General features: G+C 62.4%; 4 protein-coding genes across 4 annotated transcripts; 3 read left to right on the top strand and 1 right to left on the bottom strand.

Moving 5' to 3' along the window:
• Window positions 1-405: 405 nt before the first annotated feature.
• On the bottom strand, window positions 406-1,951 carry TMEM190 (transmembrane protein 190; the record flags this gene model as incomplete). Its single annotated transcript, XM_080829264.1, has 5 exons — window positions 1,842-1,951; window positions 1,714-1,749; window positions 891-1,016; window positions 735-819; window positions 406-646 (listed from the first exon to the last, which is right to left on the bottom strand). The coding sequence occupies exons 1-5, from the start codon at window positions 1,897-1,899 to the stop codon at window positions 406-408; spliced, it is 546 nt and encodes a 181-aa protein (XP_080685390.1). The 5' UTR covers window positions 1,900-1,951.
• Window positions 1,952-6,040: 4,089 nt separating this feature from the next.
• IL11 (interleukin 11) lies at window positions 6,041-9,753 on the top strand (the record flags this gene model as incomplete). The annotated part of the gene is made up of 5 exons (XM_080829169.1): window positions 6,041-6,062; window positions 7,496-7,668; window positions 7,849-7,935; window positions 8,064-8,225; window positions 9,139-9,753. 5 exons carry the CDS (start codon window positions 6,041-6,043, stop codon window positions 9,307-9,309), a joined length of 615 nt encoding a protein of 204 aa, XP_080685295.1. The 3' UTR covers window positions 9,310-9,753.
• A 1,845-nt stretch (window positions 9,754-11,598) lies between these two features.
• GARIN5B (golgi associated RAB2 interactor family member 5B) lies at window positions 11,599-16,667 on the top strand (the record flags this gene model as incomplete). Its single annotated transcript, XM_080828631.1, has 11 exons — window positions 11,599-11,748; window positions 11,949-12,103; window positions 12,238-12,496; window positions 12,848-12,872; window positions 13,036-13,100; window positions 13,190-13,290; window positions 13,380-13,432; window positions 13,516-13,592; window positions 13,920-15,214; window positions 15,887-16,079; window positions 16,338-16,667. 11 exons carry the CDS (start codon window positions 11,599-11,601, stop codon window positions 16,665-16,667), a joined length of 2,703 nt encoding a protein of 900 aa, XP_080684757.1.
• A 2,836-nt stretch (window positions 16,668-19,503) lies between these two features.
• COX6B2 (cytochrome c oxidase subunit 6B2) lies at window positions 19,504-20,471 on the top strand (the record flags this gene model as incomplete). Its single annotated transcript, XM_080829072.1, has 3 exons — window positions 19,504-19,615; window positions 20,211-20,311; window positions 20,418-20,471. 3 exons carry the CDS (start codon window positions 19,504-19,506, stop codon window positions 20,469-20,471), a joined length of 267 nt encoding a protein of 88 aa, XP_080685198.1.
• Between the last annotated feature and the right edge of the window lie 210 nt (window positions 20,472-20,681).

Here is a 20,681-nt window from a genome sequence, read left to right as displayed (position 1 = left end):
CCACCCGGCCACTGGAGAATCTGAGAGTAACGTCGTCCACCAGGGGTGGCCTGTGTCCCGCAGGGAGCCCTGCCACGCTCGGGCGTCGGTGGGAGGTGTGCTGGCAGAAAGGGCAGGGTCCCAAGGGTCGGCAGCCAAGGCTATTTGTCAATGGTGCTCCTGCAGGAGAACGGCGGGCCACCCCCCACCGACCCACCGCTTCCTGGTTCCAGACCCCACTCAGCCCGGAAACCCCATGATCACAGCCCAGTCCCCTTGTGCACACACACACACACACACACACACACGCACGCATGCACGCTCCCTGCCCCGGAGCTCCTGTGCCTCCTGCTCCCATGGATCGTAGAAAAGAGACCACGCGTCTATATGCTACATCTGTATTGAGGGGCCCCCCCAGGGGTGCCCCTAATCTTCGTCCTCCGCCCCTTCTGTTTCTTCACCCCCTTCTGTCGTCCCTTCCCCTTCGGTGGCCCCTGACACTTCCGTGTTCCCCTCCAGAGTAGCAGAGGTTGGCATGCTGCCTGCGGACGTCTTCTTTTCGCTCGAAGGCCCCCTGTCCTTGGATAACAGAGACACGGTCCTCGACAGGTCGCATTTGCCCTTTAAGAACCCTGGAAGGTGCAGCATATCTCGACGTTTGGCCCACCTGTTGGGGAGGGGACACACTCAGACTCGACCATCTGCCCGCCCCTCCAGGGGTGCGGGAGCCCACCCTCAGCCCCAACCCCACTTGCCAGAACAAGCAGATGCTGGAGATCAGGAAGAGGAGGCCTCCACACGTCCAGCCCAGCGCCCACATGTGCTTTCTCCGCATGGTTTCTGCACAAAGGAGGCAGGTTTGAGACCCAGGAGTCTCAGCGGCCCCGGGGACCCGGCTTCCTGGCACTCACCATCTGGCCGCTGGTGGTAGCAGACCCCATCACGGTAGCAGCACCGGAGACGCAGACACAGATTGGGGTTCTCGATTGCCGCCTGGCCCCCACAGCTCTCCCGGTCCCATACATCTCCCTCACAGCCTTGGGACCAACCACAAGGGCACCTACGTCACAGATTCTGACCCAAGGGCCCCAGAACCCCAGGACCTCAAAGTCAGGCTCCTGGCCTCCTGCTGAGGGCTTACTCTGTGGAGGACCCAGGAGTCCAGGCCCCCAGCCTCCTCTCTCAGACCCAGGCGTCCAGGACCCCAGCTCCCTCCTCCCTCAGACCTAGGAGTCCAGGCCCCCAACGTCTTCCCTCAGACCCAGGAGTCCAGGCCCCCAGCCCCTCCTCCCTCAGACCCAGGAGTCCAGACCTCTAGCCCCTTCCTCCCTCAGATCCGGGAGCCCAGACCCCCAGCCCCTTCCTCCCTCAGACCCAGGAGCCCAGACCCCCAGTCCCCTCCTCCCTCAGACCCGGGAGCCCAGACCCCCAGTCCCCTCCTCCCTCAGACCCGGGAGCCCAGACCCCCAGTCCCCTCCTCCCTCAGACCCGGGAGCCCAGACCCCCAGTCCCCTCCTCCCTCAGACCCGGGAGCCCAGACCCCCAGTCCCCTCCTCCCTCAGACCCGGGAGCCCAGACCCCCAGTCCCCTCCTCCCTCAGACCCGGGAGTCTGGGTCCCCAGCCCCTCTTGGCTCAGACCCAGGATCAGGCCCCCAGCCCGTTCTCCCTTTAGACCCGGGAGTCTAGTCTGGGCTCCCTGGCCCTGGGGCACCCGGGGTTCAGCCGCTGCTCACTCCATGGATAGAAGAACCCCTGGATTCCATTCCCATCTGCGGAGGAAAAGGGCTGGTGTTAGAGGGGCTGTACGGAGGCTGAAGAGGCTCCGTGCTCGGCTCTCTGACCCTCTCTCCAGCCCCCTCACCTACTGAGCCCTGCATCAGCAGGAAGAGGCTCAAAGCGGGGATCCCGGAGCCCACCATGTTGCCTCCCCAGACCCTTGGGGCCTCTGTGGGGACAGACCTCGAAGGCCATCACCCCAGCAACCAGTGGGGCCCCGCCCACCTGCCCACCCAGCTTTCAAGGTTCCAAGTTCTGTTGCTAGGAAGCCCCCTTGGCAGTGGGGAAGGAGGAAGGGGGGTCACACTGGCCTGGTCATGCCTGGTTGGTAGGAAGTGGCTTCCTTAGCAACCAGGTAGAAGGGCCCACAGGGGTGGGGGCCAGGCAACCCGGGCAGAAAGTAGGTGGGGGTCTAAGGCGCCTCCTGCCTGCCAACCAGGGGACCCCAAGCCACGGGGCCTGGGAGACCTTCCTGCCAGGGAATCCCTCTGCTTGGTAACCTGATGCCTGCAGGGCAGCCCCAGGTGGCCCCAAGTCTCCAGAGATGTCGTTGCGAGGGGCCTTCCCCCTAGCAACCAGGGGCAGGGGCCCTGAGGCTCACTGAGCCCCATTGTTAGGGAGGGGCCCCCCTAGCAGCCAGGTGGCCCAGGAGGACAAGGGGAATGTGGGGCTTGGGCCAGAGGCCAGAGCACTTGCTCGGGAGTCCTCTTGTTCCCAGGGCTCCCCAGGCCTCCCGGTGGAGAACGGATGGGGAACGTGTGAGGGGCCATGAGGATGTGCGGGCCCTGAGTGTGGCTCGTCTCTCACCCTCAGTCTCTCCACCCACAAATGGGGAAAGGGGTCCACGTGGAGGTCCTCAAGTTTCCCATTTGCTTCCCTCGGTGGTGGAGGAGCCCAGTGGAGGGCTGGGCTGGGACCCTGATCCGTAGTTCTCTCAGGTGACCCTCTACTCAGCTTTGCAGTACACTGAGGAGGGAGCCTCCTGGGGCAGTGTGGCTTTGGGGCCTGGACTTCCAGGTCTGAGGGAGGAGGGGCTGGGGGTCTGGACCCAAGTCTGAGGGAGGAGGTGGCTGAGGGCCCAGATTCCTGGGGCTGAGGAAAGAGAGGCTGGAGGTCTGAGGGAGGAGGGGACTGGGGGCCTAGACTCCTGGGTCTGAAGGAGGAGGTGGCTGGACTCCTGGGTCTGAGGGAGGAGGGGCTGGGGGCCTGACTCTCGGGTCTGAGGCAGGAGGCCAGGGACCAGGTCTGAGGGCAGCTGTCCCGGAGTCCAGACCCCATTTCTCAGGAAGGCCCGTGAGGCTGACTCCTGGTCTGTGCATCTCTTGTAAACATCCTGGTGGGAGCTGAGTGGCCCTGGGCTGCCTCCGTCAGAGATGACACAGGTTAGAGGGGGCTCAGCAGGGGGCCGGGGGTGGGGGGTCATAGGGGTTGTGGGGCTGAGGCCAGCAGCTGATGACCATTTCCTGTGTCAACATCATCTGGACCCACTTCGCAATTCCCGGGATTCCTCAGGGATCAAGGAGGGGGTGGGGGGCGGGGCTGCCGGGCCCTGGACCGCGGCTTGGGACTGGGGGGGCCCCCGCCGTCACGGCCCTCACCGCTAATGACAGGTTTGGGTTGCTTCTGCGGCCCGCCTGCCCCGTCACCCCCCAGAGGCCAGACAGGACCCCCCAGGGATAGACAGACGGACACACACAGCCTCGGACCTGCTGACCTCACGCCAGCCAGCCCTACCTCACCCAGGGCCAGCACAGGAGCAAGGACCCCCCCTCCCCACTCATATTCCAGTGGCATCTTCCCTCCCATGCGGGCGCCTCCACGCAGAGCCTTTGGCACTGGGTCTCCCCCGTCCTTGTCTCTGAGCCTCTGAGCTGGTTCCTTTAAAGCTTCTTGTATCTGTGTATCCGATTGTTTCACAGCTTGGTCTTTTGCTCACCCTGGGTGTCTGCGCTACAGTCTCTGTGTCTGTGTGTCGGTGTAGTCACTTTTTTGTGATTCCCCAATCCTGCCTGTCCGTGGGGGCACCCTGTGCCCTCTCGCTCTCCTTGCAATAGAAGGACCCCGGGCGCCCCCTCTCCCCACCCAGGCGAAGACCCAGGATGCTGAGGAATCCTGCTGACCTCCTGCGTTACCCACCCCATCTCCCTCAGCCTCCTGCAGCCAGGAAAGCTGGAATTAGGGGAAAGATGACCCCACGGCCTCAGGGTGCAGGCCAAGGCAAGATGGGGTGGGGGGGGGGGAACTGGCACCAGCCAGGTACACCGACCCAGCCTCAGACTCCTGACCTTTCCCATAGAGCATTTTCCAAATGGCAGAATGGAAACACCTTTTTCTCCACCTGGGAACCGGGGTTTAAGGCCTGGACACCTGCCATCTGGGTCGGAGGGAGGAGGGGGCTGGGGGCCCAGGATCCTGGGTTGAAGAAGAGGGTCTGGGGTGGCACTCCTGGTTCCTAGGAGGTGGAAGGGGGGCGGCCAGTGCACGATCCCTATCGTTGCTCTCAGACTGGCCCCAGGCCCAGTCCCTATCCCCTCAGGCCAGTCCATCCCCCAGGCTGGTGGCCTGAGTCACCTTGGCTGGCCCCGCCGGTCTGGGGGGGGGGCTACGTCAGTTCTCCCCTCACTGACGCAGCCTCAGGCCCCCCACACTGACTCAGCCGGAAACAGGCCCCCTGAGGGGCGGAGACCCAGTGGTCAGAGGCCTGGGTCCCTGTGGGAGCGGGGGCTGGGGAGGGCCCCTGGGGGGCCCTGGAAGGGGTGGCCGTGACAGACCAGGAGAGAGAGTTCTTACCTGAGGCAATGAGGTCATGTCCCACCGCGGGGGGGCTGTGACCTCACCTCCCTGGGGACGGGAGCCCTCGTCCCCCACCCCCTGTGGTGGGGGATGGGAGGGGGAGGGCTCTAGCTGCCATTCATCCCCAGAGCCCCCCTACCAGCTCAGCACGGTTCTGAGAGCCAGGAGGGGCCTGCAGGGGGACCTTGTCGTTTTGCCTTATCACTCCCACCCTGTCCTTCGCTGGGAGGGGGGATGCTCCCGGGGATGGGGCTCTAGATCCAGTCCCTCACTGGCTCTGCCTCTGTCCCCGGCGCTCATCAGGGTGCCTGTGCTCCCAGGGCTGTCCGGTCCATCCCCCCCCCCCCCTGCTCCAGCTCGTTGCCATCTCTGCCCTGTCCCCATCTCCACTCCCTGGCTGAGCCACTCTCCCCATGTACCTGTCGCCCTCATTACCTTGCCCGCTCACTTGCCATCCCCAGCCCTCCTGGAGGCTGCATCTTTCTCTGGGCCTCCGGGCATGTGTCAATAAAAATCAAGGACGAGGACTGCAATGCTTCATGTTTATTGACAGCGGATTGTGTGTCCTACACCTCTACATGAGAGAACTCATCCTTACCAGGCATGGGGGGGGCAGCAGGGGGATGGGTGCTCGGGTATCCCCATTTCACAGATAAGGAAACTGAGGCCCAGAGGGAATGGAGCACCTATGCAAGATCGCACCTCGTCTGGGTGTCTCATGCTCTCTCTCTCTCTCTCTCTCTCTCCCCCGGCTCTGCTTCTCTCCCCGCCTTCACGTCCCTGCCTGTCTCCCAGAGACTCTGCTCCTCTCTGTCCCAGTGCCCAGCACCTCCTCTGAGGGTCTCTGGCTCCCTGCCTGTCTCTTGGGGCCTCTGCAACTTTGTCCCCGGTGTGTTTCTCCGGCTGCCTGCCTCCCCTCTCTCTAACCCCACAACTTGCTGTCCCTTTTCCTCCTGGGGTCTCTGTGTGGGTCTCTCTGCTCCTGCAGTGTATCTGCTTGATGTGCCGCATCTCTCCGTGGGTCACTGTCCATCTCTGCCTTTCAGACTCCACCCCTGCCTCAGTGTCCCCATATTCTCTGTGTCCTCACTTGGGTCTCACACTCTCTATCCCTTTCGCTCTCTCTGTCCCTTGGAACGGCTCCGCCTTGCACGTCCATCTCCCAGGGCTGCGTCTTGTGGCTCTGTCCTCAGCTGTCCCCGTCCCTCTCTCCCCAGCCTCCCTACCTCTCTGACGGTCCTGGTCCAGCCAACCCAGACCCCCAGCATCCCCCCCCACCCCCCCCCGCCCAGCCCCAGCTCTTGAGCCACTGTGTCTGCCCCTGTGGCGGCCCGGAGGAGGAGGTGGAGGGAGGGGACGCCAATGACCTCACCAGCCCCTCTCCGACCCCCCCCCCCTTTCTCTCTTCAACTTTTCCAACTTTTCCTTTCCTTCCTTGCCCTCCTCTGAGCGAGGCGGCCTGAGCCCTGCGAGGCAGCCGGCTCCCTCTGAATGGAAAAGGCAGGCAGGGAGGGTGAGTCAGGATGTGTCAGGCCGCCCTCCCCTGCCGCCTGCCCCCCGCCCAACCGCCCTGGCCCCCTATATAACCCCCCAGGCGTACACACTCCCTCACTGCCACGGCCCTCGCTGCTCACACGCACATGCCTCCCCTCCCCAGGCCGAGGCCCAGCTGACCCCCAGGGCTCCCCCCCGGCAGCGGACAGGGAAGGGTTAAAGGCCCCCAGCTCCCTGCTCCCTGCCCTGGGGAACCCCTGCCCTGTGGGGACATGAACAGTAAGTTGGTTCAAGTTCATGGGGTGGGGGGGACAGGAAGGGAGGAGGGAGGGCCAGTGGCAAGGAGGGTGGGGAGCAGACAGGCGCAGCGGAATGGGGTAGAAAGAGACGGAGGAGAGTGAGGGAGCCATGGGGAGGCAGAGATGGGAGAAGAAAGGAGATTCTGAGAAAGCAGGCGGCCCGGAGACGAGCGGGGCCGAGGGACGGGAGGACGAAGCTGAGGTCGGAGAGATGCACAGGGCAGCGCCAGAGAGATGGAGACCCCAGACAGACAGACAGACAGATGCCGGGAGGGGATCCCCGAGGGCCCGGGGACCCCAGGGAGTCCGCGGGGACAGAGAGACGCAGACGCCCGGGAATCCCGACAGAGAGGTTCCGGGAGGGAAACTGAGGCAGAGAGCCTCCAGGAGGTGAGCGCCAAGTCCAGAACACCGACCCCAGCCACGGGGAGGACAGAGAGAGAGACAGTGGTGCAGACAGGAACGGGAGAGCCAGACAGATGCGGACCGACGGACAGACAGCGGCCGGGGAGGGCCGGGGGGCGGGCTGGGGGTGTGATGCGGGAGCGGGGCGGCCCGGGGGGCGCTGATTGGCTGGCGGACGCGGGGGTGGGCGGGGCAGCTGGGGGATGGGCTGCCGGGGAGCCAGCGGGCCCGAGCCCCCGAGCCGCGCGCCGCCGCCGGGTCCCTCTGCGCCTCCCGCGGCCCCGCTGCGCCCGCGCCTCTGCCTCTCTCCGCCCAGGTGTGCTCCGGCGGCATCGCCGGCTCCGCGGCCCGGCCTTCCGCGGTCCACTAGCGGGTGGGGACGTCCCCCTGGGGAGGGGTCTGGGCCTCCGGGTTTCTGTCCTGGTCTCCTGCCTCTGCTCTCAGTCCGGCTCGGGCTCCGAGGCCCGGGGAGGGGGCAGGTTCTGGCCTGTGCCTCCCCCCTTCATGCCCCGCCCCGGGGCCCAGATTCCGGCGTCCGGGGGCGGACGGGAGACGCCCGGCCCGTCTACCCGCCCCGGGCCGCGTCTGCTCCGACGGGCGGGGCAGCCAGAGCCGGAGAGGGAGAGGGAAGCCCGCCCCAGCCCGGCGACCTGCCCTGGGCGCTCCACCCTGGGACTCAGGACCCCCAGTCCCTCCTCCCTCAGACCCACCAGTCCGGTCTGAGCTCTCTGCTTCTTCCCGCCCCCAGGTGTTTGCTGCCTGGTCCTGGTCGCCCTGAGCCTGTGGCCGGATAGAGCTGCTGCCCCCGGGCCGCCTCCTGGCCCCCCACGGGCCTCCCCAGACCCTCGGGCCGAGCTGGACAGCGCCGTCCTCCTGACCCGTTCCCTCCTGGCGGACACTCGGCAGCTTGCGGCCCAGCTGGTAGGAGAGACTGGAGGGGACGGGCTGGGACCAGGACCAGGAGTGGGGAGGGCTTCTGGGCTACCACGGTGGCAGAAACGGGGGGGGGGGGTGGCGGGGAGGAGTTTGGAGCCTATCTGGAGGATGGAGGGACCCTTGGAGCTGGGCAGGGCCCCCCTCAAGGCTTCTTTGCCCCCGCAGAGAGACAAATTTCCCGCCGACGGAGACCACAACCTGGACTCTCTTCCCACCTTGGCCATGAGTGCTGGGGCGCTGGGAGCCCTACAGGTAAGCGAAGGGGAAAGGGCGGGTGAGGGGGGATAGGTGAGATCTGAGCGTGGAGGGGGGCGGGGGACTGGGGGCCAGAGCAGGCTGGTGGCATGTGTTCCTGATGCCCCCCATGCCCTGTGTCCTAGCTCCCAGGTGTGCTGACACGGCTGCGGGCGGACCTGTTCTCCTACCTGCGCCACGTGCAGTGGCTGCGCCGAGCTGGGGGCCCTTCCCTGCGGACCCTGGAGCCGGAGCTCGGTGCCCTGCAGGCCCGGCTGGACCGCCTGCTGCGCCGGCTACAGCTCCTGGTAGGATCCTCCAGCCCCCAGGCCTGACACCTAGGCTTGAAACCCAACCCCAGACTCTGGGCCTGCTCTGAGACCTGCTCTGAGACCTTCAAATCCTGTGGCCCCAAGACCCCCCAGACCCTGACCCGAAGGCAGCCTGGAGACCCCGGGTCTACCATCTCCAGACTTCAAGAGCCTGGACCCTGAGGCCTCCAACCTTGAGCTCTGTGTCCCTAAGACCTCAGACGCTGGTCGTGAGCCCTTAAGACCTGACTGCTAAAATCCTAGACCCAGGACCCTGAGCTCAGAAAACTTCAAATACCAGTTCCTGGGCCTGACCCCAAATTCCAGGTCCCACTTCTTTTTTTTTTTTTTTTTAAAGATTTTATTTATTTATTTGACATACAGAGATCACAAGTAGGCAGAGAGGCAGGCAGAGAGAGAGGAGGAAGCAGGCTCCCTGTTGAGCAGAGAGCCCTATGCGGGACTCGATCCCAGGACCCTGGGATCATGACCTGAGTCGAAAGCAGAGGCTTTAACCCACTGAGCCACCCAGGTTCCCCCAGGTCCCACTTCTGAAGACCCAGCCCTCACCCATGAGTCTCCCAGCTTGGATCGGAGAGATCCCACATCTGAGACCCCAGCCACAAGATCTTGGACCTGACTCCAGACTTGAGCCCCCAGCCCTTGCCTGGCACCAGGATCCCAATTCTGACTCTATAGACCTGTCCCCCAAGCCCCTGGACTTGGCTCTGACACCCCCACCTTTCGGCCCCAGTTTTCATTTTCTGCACCCAACATGCTGAGAACTGCCTGCCCAGAAAGCCTAGACTTCCCAACCCACCCCCCCATTCAGCAGAGGCTCCAAACACCCCTTCCCGGGACGCCCACTGCATCCCGGGCCTATTGCTAACCCTCTGTCCTCTCCCAACAGATGTCCCGCCTGGCCTTACCCCAGGCGCCCCCGGACCCACCAGCTCCCCCACTGGCGCCCCCGGCCTCCGCCTGGGGAGGCATCAGGGCAGCCCATGCTATTCTTGGGGGGCTGCACCTGACCCTTGACTGGGCCGTGCGGGGCTTGCTGCTGCTGAAGACTCGGCTGTGACCCGCCACCGGGAACCACCAACGTCCTTCGATGCCACATCTTATTTATTTATTTATTTGGGGACTGGGGGCACGGCAGCAGGAAAACACCCCCTCCTTCTCTCCCCTTAATTCGAGATGGTCCCTCCAGGAGACCTGGGCAGAGTAGGGGGGTTTCTGTGCCTTATTTATACTTATTTATTTAAGGGGGGGGTGGGAGGCAGGTAGACTTGCGGACCAAAGGGGCTGGGAACTGGAGTCCTGGATTCTTGAATCTCTTAAGTCTGGCTGCAGGGTTTCCCTATCCCCTAGCCCTCTGGGCCTGGGCAGGAGCATATATTATTTATTAAACAATTACTTTTTGGGTTGGGGTGGGGAGGGAAAGGGAAAGGAGGCCTGGGTTTTTGTACAAAAATGTGAGAAACCTTTGTAAGACGGAGAAGGGGGAATTAAATTTGTCATACACATCCACTTAGAGGTGATTTCTCTGAGGGCTGAGGGTTGGGGGCTGGATGCTGGGGTCCCTGGAGTAGAGGGAGGCACAGACCCTCAGTGGGCAGGACAGCAGAGGGGAGACCGTTGGTCCCCAGGGACCCTGAGCACTGAGGGGCAGGGTCCGAGACTGCACTTTGTAGGCACTCAATGAATCTTTAATGGAAGGTTCCAGAAGGCCGTCCTGTGCCCTACAATACTTGTACGTGACAAAGCTGCAAGTCTGGCGTCCTTCATTATGGCGATGTTCACAACAGCAAACCAGAAACCACCTAGATGTCCAACAGTGAGGGATGGTTTAATAAATTACACCCATCTGTCTGATGGGATGCCATCAGCCATGCCGAGCGGATGCTCCAGGGGCTGCTTTAAGACCAGAGAAAGCAGGCTACTAACCACGGCGTGATTTGCATTTTGTGTTTGGATGGGTGGATGGATGGATGGATGGATGGATATACAGATGTTTTTAAAAGTCCTAGAACCTGGCTGACTCAGTAGAGCATGTGACTCTAGATCTCGGGGTTGTAAGTTCCAGCCATAGACTGGGCATACACTTTACTTTAAAAATAATAATAATAGGGGTGCTGGGGTGGCTTACCTGATTAAGCATCTGCCTTCAGCTCGGGTCATGATCCCAAAGTCCCAGGATCGAGGCCCTGCATCGGGCTCCCTGCTCAGTGGGGAGTCTGCTTCTCCCTCTGCCTCGCACCACGCTCTCGTGCTCACTCTCTCTCTCTCTCAAATAAAATCTTTAAAATAATAATAATTAAAATAAAAAATCCTAGAAGAAAACACACCCAAATTTTGACCATGGTCCCCTCAGGGTGGACGGTGGACTGGAGTTCTGAGGGACTTGTTTTTATGTGTGCCTGTCTGTATTATCCAGAATGTCCACGATGACCATGTATTTTGCATGACATATTTAAATTAAATAAATAAACACTTTTTAGAATGAAAGAATCCCAGTGAACACCTTCCCCCCCCAAGTAAGCCCTCAGAAGGAGTCAGGAATCACAGCTCACTGAGTGCCTGCTCTGGGCTGTGCCTTAAGTGTGGGGTTTTACTTACACGATCCCCTGAATGAGGCATCATGACCCACTTTACTGGTGAGGGAAGGTGAGGCTGGAGGGGGTGTTTGGCTGTTGTTCAAGGTGACATAGCTAGGGAGAGACAACTGTGATTCTGCCAGAGGTCTGGCTCCTTCCAAAGCGCACGTCCCTCCCTTTCTTTACAACCCACACAGACACAAATCAGTTACAAATGGGGAAACCGAGGCCCAGGGTGGGTATGAGTCTTACTCAAGGTCTAGAGAAAGGTCAGTGGTGAGTTGGGGCTGTACTCGGGCCTCCCTTCTTAAGAATCAGAAACTCTTTAGTTAATTATCCATTTACAATATCCAAGAGAGCAGTCCCCCCACCCCCCGGCTCCGGGGCCCCCCACAAGGGTCCTGTGTTTTCACTAGTTTGGGTCTGGACTGGGGGTTTCTGAGTCACAGGCCCTAGGCCACATCCTGGAGACAGGAACCCATCCGTGCCCCCCAGAGAGTTCCCAGCAAGAGTCCTACACGTAGGTGTCTGATGAGGTCACAAAGCCCCTCCACCGGAAGGCTCCTCCCCCAGGCCAGGGCTGACCACCCCCCCTCTGCAGGGCCATGGCCAAGCCCCGGGGAAGCTCCACCTTCTGGAACCGCTGAGCTCCCGCCCCTGTGCAGCCCAGAGGGCCAGGACGGGTGGGTCGGGGGACACTGAGCTGGCCATGCGCCCAGGTGCCTGGCTCCCTGACCGTGTATCTGTGGTCACCCACCTTTCCTCCTGCCGCCATGAACCGGTTTCGGAACATCAAGCGCATGCAGCCACTCCAGGGACCCTCAAAATGGGTCCCCACTCTGGGCGAGTTGCAGAAGACCCTCCAGAAGGGCGAGTACCTGCCCCTCCGCCCGCTGCCCATGTTCGAGAGTAACTTTGTCCAGGTCCCCAGCTTCCTGCACCCTGGGGGCGGAGAGGGGCAGGAGGGGATTGGAAACCCCCCCCCCGGGGTTGGGGGATTTGAAGCCAGGCAGGCATGAGGCAGGGGTGGCGGCGGGGCTCCGGTGGCCAGGGGCTTGGGCCGGGGGTGCCAGAGGACCGCTGGAGAAAGGAGTGGTTCCAGCCCCTCTCCCTGGCCCCCCAGGTGACCAATCGAGGGGCCCCCGTGTACGTGCACCACAGAACCAACCGTCTGACCATGGGTGTGGCTGCCTCCCTGCCAGGCCTGGTACTGCCAGACATTTTGCTGATCGCTCAGCCCGGAGAGGGCAGGGAGTGCTCCAACCTCGTCCTCACCAGGTGCCTCCATCCTCCCCAGCGGCCGCAGGCAGTGCTCCCCCCGGTCCTCATCGGGTGCCTCCATCCCCCCCTCTGCCCCCGCTCTGTCCCATCCCCCGCTCTGCCATCGGCATCTCCTGCTCCCCCGCCCCCAGGATGCTCCCGCTGGACCTGGCCCACCTCTATGTGCACGACCTGTCTGCCTGGCGCCTGAAGCTACGCCTCGTCACAGGCCGCTACTACTACCTGGAGCTGGACGCCCCTGATAACGAGCTTGGCTTCCTGTTTGACCGCTGGATCCGCCTCATCAACCTGCTCCACGAGCCGACCACAACCTGGGCCCCCAGGACCCTGAGCACACCCGCCGTGGACCTGGTCCATGTGGTACCTCCTGCCTCCACCTGGCGCCTCCAGGTGGGCACTGCCCCCCACCCTGGGGCAGCTGTCGTTCTAGATCTCAGAACCAAGTCCAACAGCCTGCAACCCAGAACCCCAAGAAATGAGGCCGGGGGCCTGGATGACAGAGGAGGGCCTGGGAGCTGCACTCCCGGGTCTGAGGGAGGAGGGGCTGGGAGATGGACTCCTGGTTTAGGGAGGAGGGGGCTGGGGGCCTAGATGCCAGGGTTTGCAGGAGCAGAGGATAGGATCCCTGAGTCCTGGGAGAGGGATGGGCTGGGGTCCTGGAGTCCTGGGCTGGGTAGGTGACGGAGATGTGGAAACCAGGAGGAGGCCACCCCTCCTCACTGTCCCCCTTCTTGTCCGCAGGCCCAGCCCCAGTCCAAACGTTCAGGTGAGCAGGCTCAGTGTCCATCAGGCTCTCCCCTGCTTCTCAGCGTCTTCTGCACCAGGCGTGGTGGTCTGACCTCCCCCTTCTTCCCTGGCCAAGCCCCCCGCGCGTCTCCCTGTGTCCTCCCTGTCCGGGACGCTGACTCAAAGCACCCCCTCCTCTGCAGTCATGATTGTCGAGCCCACATTTCCTTACAAGCTGATGGCATCTCAGAGACAGAAGAAGACCAAGGTGAGCATGCTGGGCAGGCTCGGCCGTGGAGGGACGGGGAAGGGGTACTGGGCTCCCTCACTGCCCCCCATCCCTCCTCCCACTGTCAGACCCTCAAGCGCAGATTCAAGTCTCAGGCCGTGGGCGATTCTGTGCCTCTCATCCTGTCGCGTGCGGAGCATGCTCAAGCTAAGAAGAAACCTACAGAAAAGTAGGCTGGGGGTCTGGCTCCTGGGGGGAGGCAGGGGAAGGCTGAGAACCCGGTGCAGATGCCATCAGTCACGCCATGTGGTCCTACAGGTCCCAACCAAAACTCTACTCGGACGCATCTCAGACGAAAATCCAGGTTTCTGGTGAGCACCCCCCCCCCACATGTGTGGATCCCCGAAGTTCTGGCCCTTCTGCTGAAAGCTCAGACTACTTTCTTTCCATCCAGAGAAGCCCAGCATCACCATCCGTACCATCTTCAGCATCATTTCCAACACCATCAACCACACACAGTCCTCTTCCAAGGCAGCTATATACTGGGGGCCCAACTCTTGGTCTGAGGGAGGAGGGGCTGGGGTCTGGATTCCTGGGTCTGAGTGGGGAGAAGGGGCTGGGGGTCTGGACTCCTGGGTCTGAGTGAGGAGGAGGGACTGGGGGCCTGGAATCCTGGGTCTGAGGAGGAGGGAGCTGTGGTCTGGACTCCTGGGTCTGAGGGAGGAGGGAGCTGTGGTCTGGATTCCTGGGTCTGAGGGAGGAGGAGGGGCTGAGGCTCTGATCTCCTGGGTCCTGGGTCCTGGGTCTCAAGCTTTCCCTGGTCCTGGTCATCCTTCCCCTTTCTCGGCCCGTCTCCAGGGTCACTCAACTGACTCGGAGGTGGGCACGGTCCTCGGAGGCTTAGTGGAGACCCCTGTACGGTGCATCTCGGAGGACAGCCAGGAGCACTCCCTGGTGGGCTCCTACGACTGCTTGGACGCCTACCTGTGGCAGCAGGATGTTGAAGACCTGATGGACCCGGACACCAGCACCTTGTCTTCTTCCTCCTTCAGCCCCGCCCCTGGCCCTCCAGCCTTCTACTTCCCTCACGCTTTGCCCTCCGGCCGGAAGCACAAGGGAAAGGCCGGGCAGAGGCCGCGGCCGTCGCGCTCCCAGAAGTCCCCATCGACCCGGGCCGCCCCTTCCAAGGTTCCATTCCTCCTCGACCAGTCCAAGAAGGTCTCGGCAGCGCGCGCCCCATCCCAGAAGACCTCGGCTGCCCCTGGCCCACCCCGGAGGGTCCCCACTGCGCCTGGTACCCCTCAGAAGGTCCCAGCAGCACGGGGCCCATCCCGGAAGGCGACACCTGTAGCGACCACCTCCCCGAAGGCCCCACCAGCTCACGGCGCATCCCGGAAGCCCCCAGCTGCCTCGGCTGTTTCTCGGAAGGCCCAAGCCATACCTGCCCCATCTCGGAAGCCCCCACCCGTGTTGGCTAGTCCTCAGAAGCCTCCAGCCGTGCCTTTCCTGTCTCAGAAGTCCCCACCCACCCTGGCTCTTCCCCCAAAGGCTGTGTCCCCCACTCTCCAAAGGAAGAAATCTTTGTTCATCCCTACCCCATCCCAGAAGGCTGTGACCTCCCCTAGTCGGTACAAGATGACCCCGGAGAGGGCTGATTTTGGCCTGGGGCCTGAGATAGGTCCTAGAAGGGATGCGGCTGAGAGAAGGAAGCAGGAACGGGCAGCCCAGCCCGTGTTGTTCGTGGGCACCCAGGAGATGGACGTGCTGGAGACGAGGACCCAGAAGACATCCATGGAGCTGCCTTTCACCACCACGAAGAAGCGGTCAGAGGAAGTCGTGATCAGCAGAGCCCGGGAGATCACCCTGGACGGCCTGAAGGGCCGGGGCTTGCTGGAGGACAAGGTCCACAGAAAGAAGGAGAAGATATCCCTGGACATGCCTGGCTTCAAGTCCAAGGAGAGGGGAGAGCGGCAGAGGTGGCTCAAGACCCAGGAGGTGGCCATCGAGGGAGGCCCAGAGGAGCAGAGCAGGCCCTTCTCGGTAGAAGGCCTCACGCTCGCCAAGATGATGATCATGGCCAACTGCAAGGAGCCCCCCCAGAGACAAGCTGCAGTCGGCCTGCCCTCCTGGCTCTCCGCTCCCCAGGCATCTATGTCAGCGGAGGGCACAGGGCCCTTCAGTCCCTGTTCTGTGCCCCTGCCAGAGAGGAAACCAGTGGCAGCTAGGGAGCAGTCCCCAGTGGGCTCCTGGGTGCCCTCGTCAGAGAGGAAACCAGTGGCAGTTAGGGAGCAGTCCCCAGTGGGCTCCTGGGTGCCCTCACCAGAGAGGAAACCAGTGGCAGTTAGGGAGCAGTCCCCAGTGGGCTCCTGGGTGCCCTCACCAGAGAGGAAACCAGTGGCAGTTAGGGAGCAGTCTCCAGTGGGCTCCTGGGCACCTTCGATGGAGGGGACCCTGGCGGGGTTTAGGGAGCCGTCCCCATTGAGCTCCTGGGCACCCTCGATACAGGGGCCCTCAGTGGGGGGTAGGGAGCAGTCCCCGGTGGGCTCCTGGGCACCCTCACCAGAGAGGAAACCAGTGGCAGTTAGGGAGCAGTCCCCGGTGGGCTCCTGGGCGCCTTCGATGGAGGGGACCCTGGCGGGGTTTAGGGAGCAGTCCCCGGTGGGCTCATGGGTGCCCTCACCAGAGAGGAGACCAGTGGCAGTTAGGGAGCAGTCCCCGGTGGGCTCCTGGGCACCCTCGATGGAGGGGACCTCAGTGGGGGGTAGGGAGCAGTCTCCAGTGGGCTCCTGGGCACCCTCGATGGAGGGGACATCAGTGGGGGGTAGGGAGCAGTCCCCGGTGGGCTCATGGGTGCCCTCACCAGAGAGGAAACCAGTGGCAGTTAGGGAGCAGTCCCTGGTGAGCTCCTGGGCGCCCTCAACAGAGGGGACCCCTGCGGGGGGTACCCAGCAGTCCCCGGTGGGCTCCTCGGTGCCCTCACCAGAGAGGAAACCAGTGGCAGTTAGGGAGCAGTCCCCGGTGAGCTCCTGGGCGCCCTCAACAGAGGGGACCCCGGGGGGGGGTACCCAGCAGTCCCCAGTGGGCTCCTGGGTGCCCTCGATGGAGGGGACCTCAGTGGGGGGTAGGGAGCAGTCCCCAATGGGCACCTGGGTGAAGGGGAAAATACATCGGTGGGCAGAGAGGAGCAGGCATCAGTGGGCGGAGGAGGAAGCAAATGTGGAGGAGCTGTCCCAGGGCACCACAGGGCCTTCTGAGGTGCCCTACGTCCCTGATCAGGAGATGGGCAGTGTCTCCAGCAGCCAGAAGATGGACAATGTCTCCCTGTCTCCTACCCCTCTGCCTGCATCGGAGGGGGAGAATACAACCCGGTCGCCAACCTCACTGACCCCCGTGTCAGAAGTGGGAGCTGGGGGGTCCCCACCGCTCAGCAGCATATCTCAAGAGCCTCGTGAGCCCAAGGAGATGTCAGACCTCAGCCCTGTGACCACGACGGGGCTGTCCTCAGCCTCGCCCTTGGAAGTTGAGAGTGGGATGGACCTGGCTGCCAGCGAGGATAAGGAAGAGGAACAGGATGTCTTCAGCCCTTCAGCCAGGTACTTGGGGTGATGACTGATATATCAACTCCATTCTTTGCCAGGTGGAGGATCACGCCCTCTTTTCTCACTTTTATTCATGGACTTGGTATTTAGTGAGTGTTGACTTTGTGCTAGGCATTGTTCGAAGCACTGGGAATCCAGCACTGAGCAATTTGGGGAGTATATGCCCTTGCCATCTTGTGTGTAGAGCCCAGAGATGCTGTTTAACCTCCCACAATGCACAGGCTCTTCCTCCAACCCCACCCCCAGCGAAGAATGATCCACACAAACTATCAGTAGTGATGAAGTTAGGAATCCTGACAATAAAAACTAAGGCAATTATATTGTATGATAAAAGCTTCAGCTCCATGGGGAGACAGTACGGGAAGGGGGACTAGGCGTGAAGGTAGGCAGCCTCCAGAATGGGACTGGTGGTTCCAGGAGGGCCTCAGGGAGCTGAAGTCACTTATAAAAGACTTGGAGGAGAAGAGGGAGGGTTCTATGCACACATCTGGGGAAGTTATGAGTGTGCAATATGTTGACCAAGAGTGAGTTCCAGGGGGCCCCAGAGAGAAGAATGTCGTCAGAAGAGTCAGGGAAGTGGTGGTGATCACAGGAGACCTTGCCAGGCATTTTAAGAACTTAGGCTTTGATGCTGATGAGTGAGCTGGGGGCAGGTGGATTGAGCTAAATAGTTGGGATTCATGTGTGTTAGAAAGAGCTCTCTCTGGCCCAAGCATTGAGAAGGTAAGCGGGCAAGGAGGGAAGCTGGGAGAGTCGGCAAGAGACAGTCGCAGTGATCTAGGCATGAGATGATGTGGATCTGGACACGAGGGGAGGTGTTGGAGGTGTTGAGAGGAAACAGGGTTCTAGAGATGCTCTGATGGCTGAGCCAACAGATTGTGTCCATGTGGCATCAAGGGGAAGTGTAAGGGTTGGGGTCTGGGACACTGGGGATATGCTGTGGCCGTTGGCAGCAGTCAGAGAAGCTGTGAATGAAATGGGTGGCAGGTAGAGCATCAGGAATTCCATTTTGGACATCTGAATTCCAAGATGTCTGGTGAAGATGTGGGTTAGGTAGCCGGATGCATGAGTCAGGGGTGACTTGGGAAATCATCCGCTCATGGATGGCTACTGCAAGCTAGGAGACTAGGGGAGGTCTCTGGCCAGCGAATGTAGACAAAGTGTTGGGAAGAGGGGAGACCACAGTAGTGGTGTGCAGAATGGTGAGACACAGGTATCCTGGCCACCATGGGAAGAGAGCAGTTGTATCTAATGCTGCATCTAGGTGGGGGAAGGTGGGACTGAGACGGGGCCTCTGGGTTTTTCAGCAAGGATTCGATTATTTGTTACATGGCGGAAACGAGCTGAATGGGGCAGGCCTGAGGAGGCACAGAGAGCAGGAGGTCACCTGCCGGGGTCCTTGAAAACGTGATGGTGGCTGAAAGGAGCCAGATGCAAGGGTCCCTGTCGCGGATGATGCCCTTTGTATGACAATTGTGGGGCAGACAAATCCCAGCCGACTGGTGGTTGCCAGGAGCTGGGATGGGGAGGGATGGCGCATGGGGAACAGGGTCTCCTTGTGGGCTGATGAAACGTTCTGGAGCTCAGAGGTTGTGGTCCCACCACGTGGCAAATGCAACGAACGCTGCTGAACTGTACACTTTAAAATGATTGCAATGGCAAATTTTATGTGATGGGTATTTCCCCACTGTATCCCTACGTGCCTACCTCCATGCGTTGGCAAAGAGGGCATTCGGGGCGGGGGGGGGAGGAGTAGACCAGCTTTCTGGAAGTCGCTTGCTGCAAGGGGAGGAGGGACGTGGAGAGGCAGCTGGGGTAGGAAGTGGACGCAAGAGCGATTCTTGAGAGGAGAGCGACCTGAGTGCGGTTGGATGTGGGGTGAAGGGTGCACAGCTGAGCTTGGTAGCGACTAGGCAGGAGGGAGAGGAACCTGCGAGGTCCGTCGGGGACAGGAAGACGCAGTGGGGACCCCGTTCCATCTCACGCTCCGTTTGGGACAGGTTTACTGAGCACTCAGTAAACTGTGGCCCCCAAAGCCTCCTTTGGCTTTCTCTCTCTCTCCAGCATGCTCAGTACCAAAAGCCCTCAATAGCGGGGTTCCGGGGACTCGATCTCAGTTGCCAAAGTGTCCAAAGGAGCCCAGCCTGGCCAGGTAGCCCGAGACCCCACAGACCCGCCCAAGTCCTGGCACCGGAGTCCGGGAGCTCAGACCCCACCCTGGCTCTTTCCTCTTCCCCACAGGCCCCCAGGGTGCTGTGCACCTCTACCGTAAGAAGCAGGGTGCTGAAAAGGCCGGGCGGGGGGATGCTCCCTCTTCGGCAGAGACCAGAGCTATCTATACCTTTATATATTGGGGGGCGGGGAGCGGGACGGGGGAGAGCCCGCGGGGTGGCCCAGCTTCGCAGAGATTAAAAGCCTGAGTCTGAGACTCAGCAAAAGTCGTGCCTGGGTGCCTGTGTGTGCGCGGGGGACCCCCAAGAGCTTCGTGGGGCTGGGGGCAGGAGGCGGAAGGGAGGTCCACGCAGACCCCGCCCCCCGTCCTAGAACATCCCTGCAGCGCAGCGGCTCCCATTGGCTGGGGTCCAGGGGTCCCAGCCAATCCTGCTGGGGGTCGGGTTTCTCGTGAGCTGGACCCGGGAGACTCAGAAGCGACGGGCACCCCTGGACGGTCCCACACCACAGCTGACCCAGTGACACGCTGACATCACTCTGGTGAGGGCAGGGCGGGTGGGCTCAGGGGCTGGCCTTCGGGTGGGGGCCAGCAGCGGGGTGTGGGTCGGAACGAGGGGCGCTCCCGAGCGCCACGGAGTCCCCTTCCCACGCAGGAGCTGCCGCCTCCGTGGATGTTGGATGTCGATTCCCAGAAGCCCCCCAAGGGGAAATGGTCGACACCGCCCTTCGACCCGCGCTTCCCCAACCAGAACCAGACCCGAAACTGCTACCAGAACTTCCTGGGTGAGACCTTGCAGGCCAGGTTAGGGGCAGGGGGTAAGAGAGGGGAGGCAGGAAGGTGCGCGCCCCACTTGAAGATGGGGAGAGGGTCGGGGACCCGACTTGGCGGCGGAGACCGTTGGGATGGAAGGGGAGGGGACCACCGTCCGCAGGGGCGGGGCCTGGTGTGGAGAGGCGAGGACCGAGTCCTGGAGGGGCGGGGCCTGCTCTGGAGGGGGTGGGCCGACCGTGATGGGGCGGGGCCTGGGCGGGAGTGGGCGGGGCCTGGAGGGGACGGGACGAAGTCCAGGAGCGGGGCAAGGGAGGGCTAGGCGGGGTCTTCCCGGGAGGGGGAGGAGCTTGGTCTGGCGAGGTAGGGGCGAGGCAGGGAGGGAGGGAGGGAAAGAGAGAGAGAGATACAGAGAGAGAGGTAGAGAGACAGACAGATACAAAGATACAGAGATACAGCGCGAGCGCCTGGCCAGGGCCGGGGCCTGGAGTGGAGGGGCGGGATTGAGTCGTGGAGGGCGAGGCCACGGGGGGGTGGGGCCATTGTTGGGGCGGGGCGAGGGGCGGGGCCGCAGAGCCACCCCGCCGGCGGCCCGGCCCCACCCCGCAGACTACCACCGCTGTGTCAAGAGAATGGACCGCCGCGGGAAGAGCACGCAGCCCTGCGAGTATTACCTCCGCGTGTTCCGCTCGCTGTGCCCCATGAGCTGGGTGAGCAGGCCGAGGGGGCGCCGGCGGCCGGCCGGGGGTGCCGGGTTCCGTGGCGCTGAGCCGGCGCCCTCGGCCTCCTCCCCCCACCCCCGCCCGCCCTTCCCAGGTGCGGCGCTGGACCGAGCAGATCCAGGACGGGACCTTCGCCGGCAAAATCTGACGGCCCGAGTGCCGCTCCTCCGAACGATCAGCGCGCTGACCCCACGTCCTGGCGCCTCCCGGAGCCCCGGCCCCGGCTGTGCACTCCCCAGTCTCTAAACCACCAATAAAGCTCTGTTGCTGCTGATAGTTCTTCTTAATACGTGTGGCGTGGGGGCTGGAGAAGTCCTCCCTGCGTCAGGGCCCTGCAGCGAGCACTACTGGTGCTGAT

The sequence above is a fragment of the Martes martes genome (genome assembly GCF_963455335.1).
Source record: "Martes martes genome assembly, chromosome: 17".
In the NCBI taxonomy this organism is placed as follows: Eukaryota; Metazoa; Chordata; class Mammalia; order Carnivora; family Mustelidae; genus Martes; species Martes martes.
This window is presented reverse-complemented; position numbering and strand designations above follow the sequence as displayed.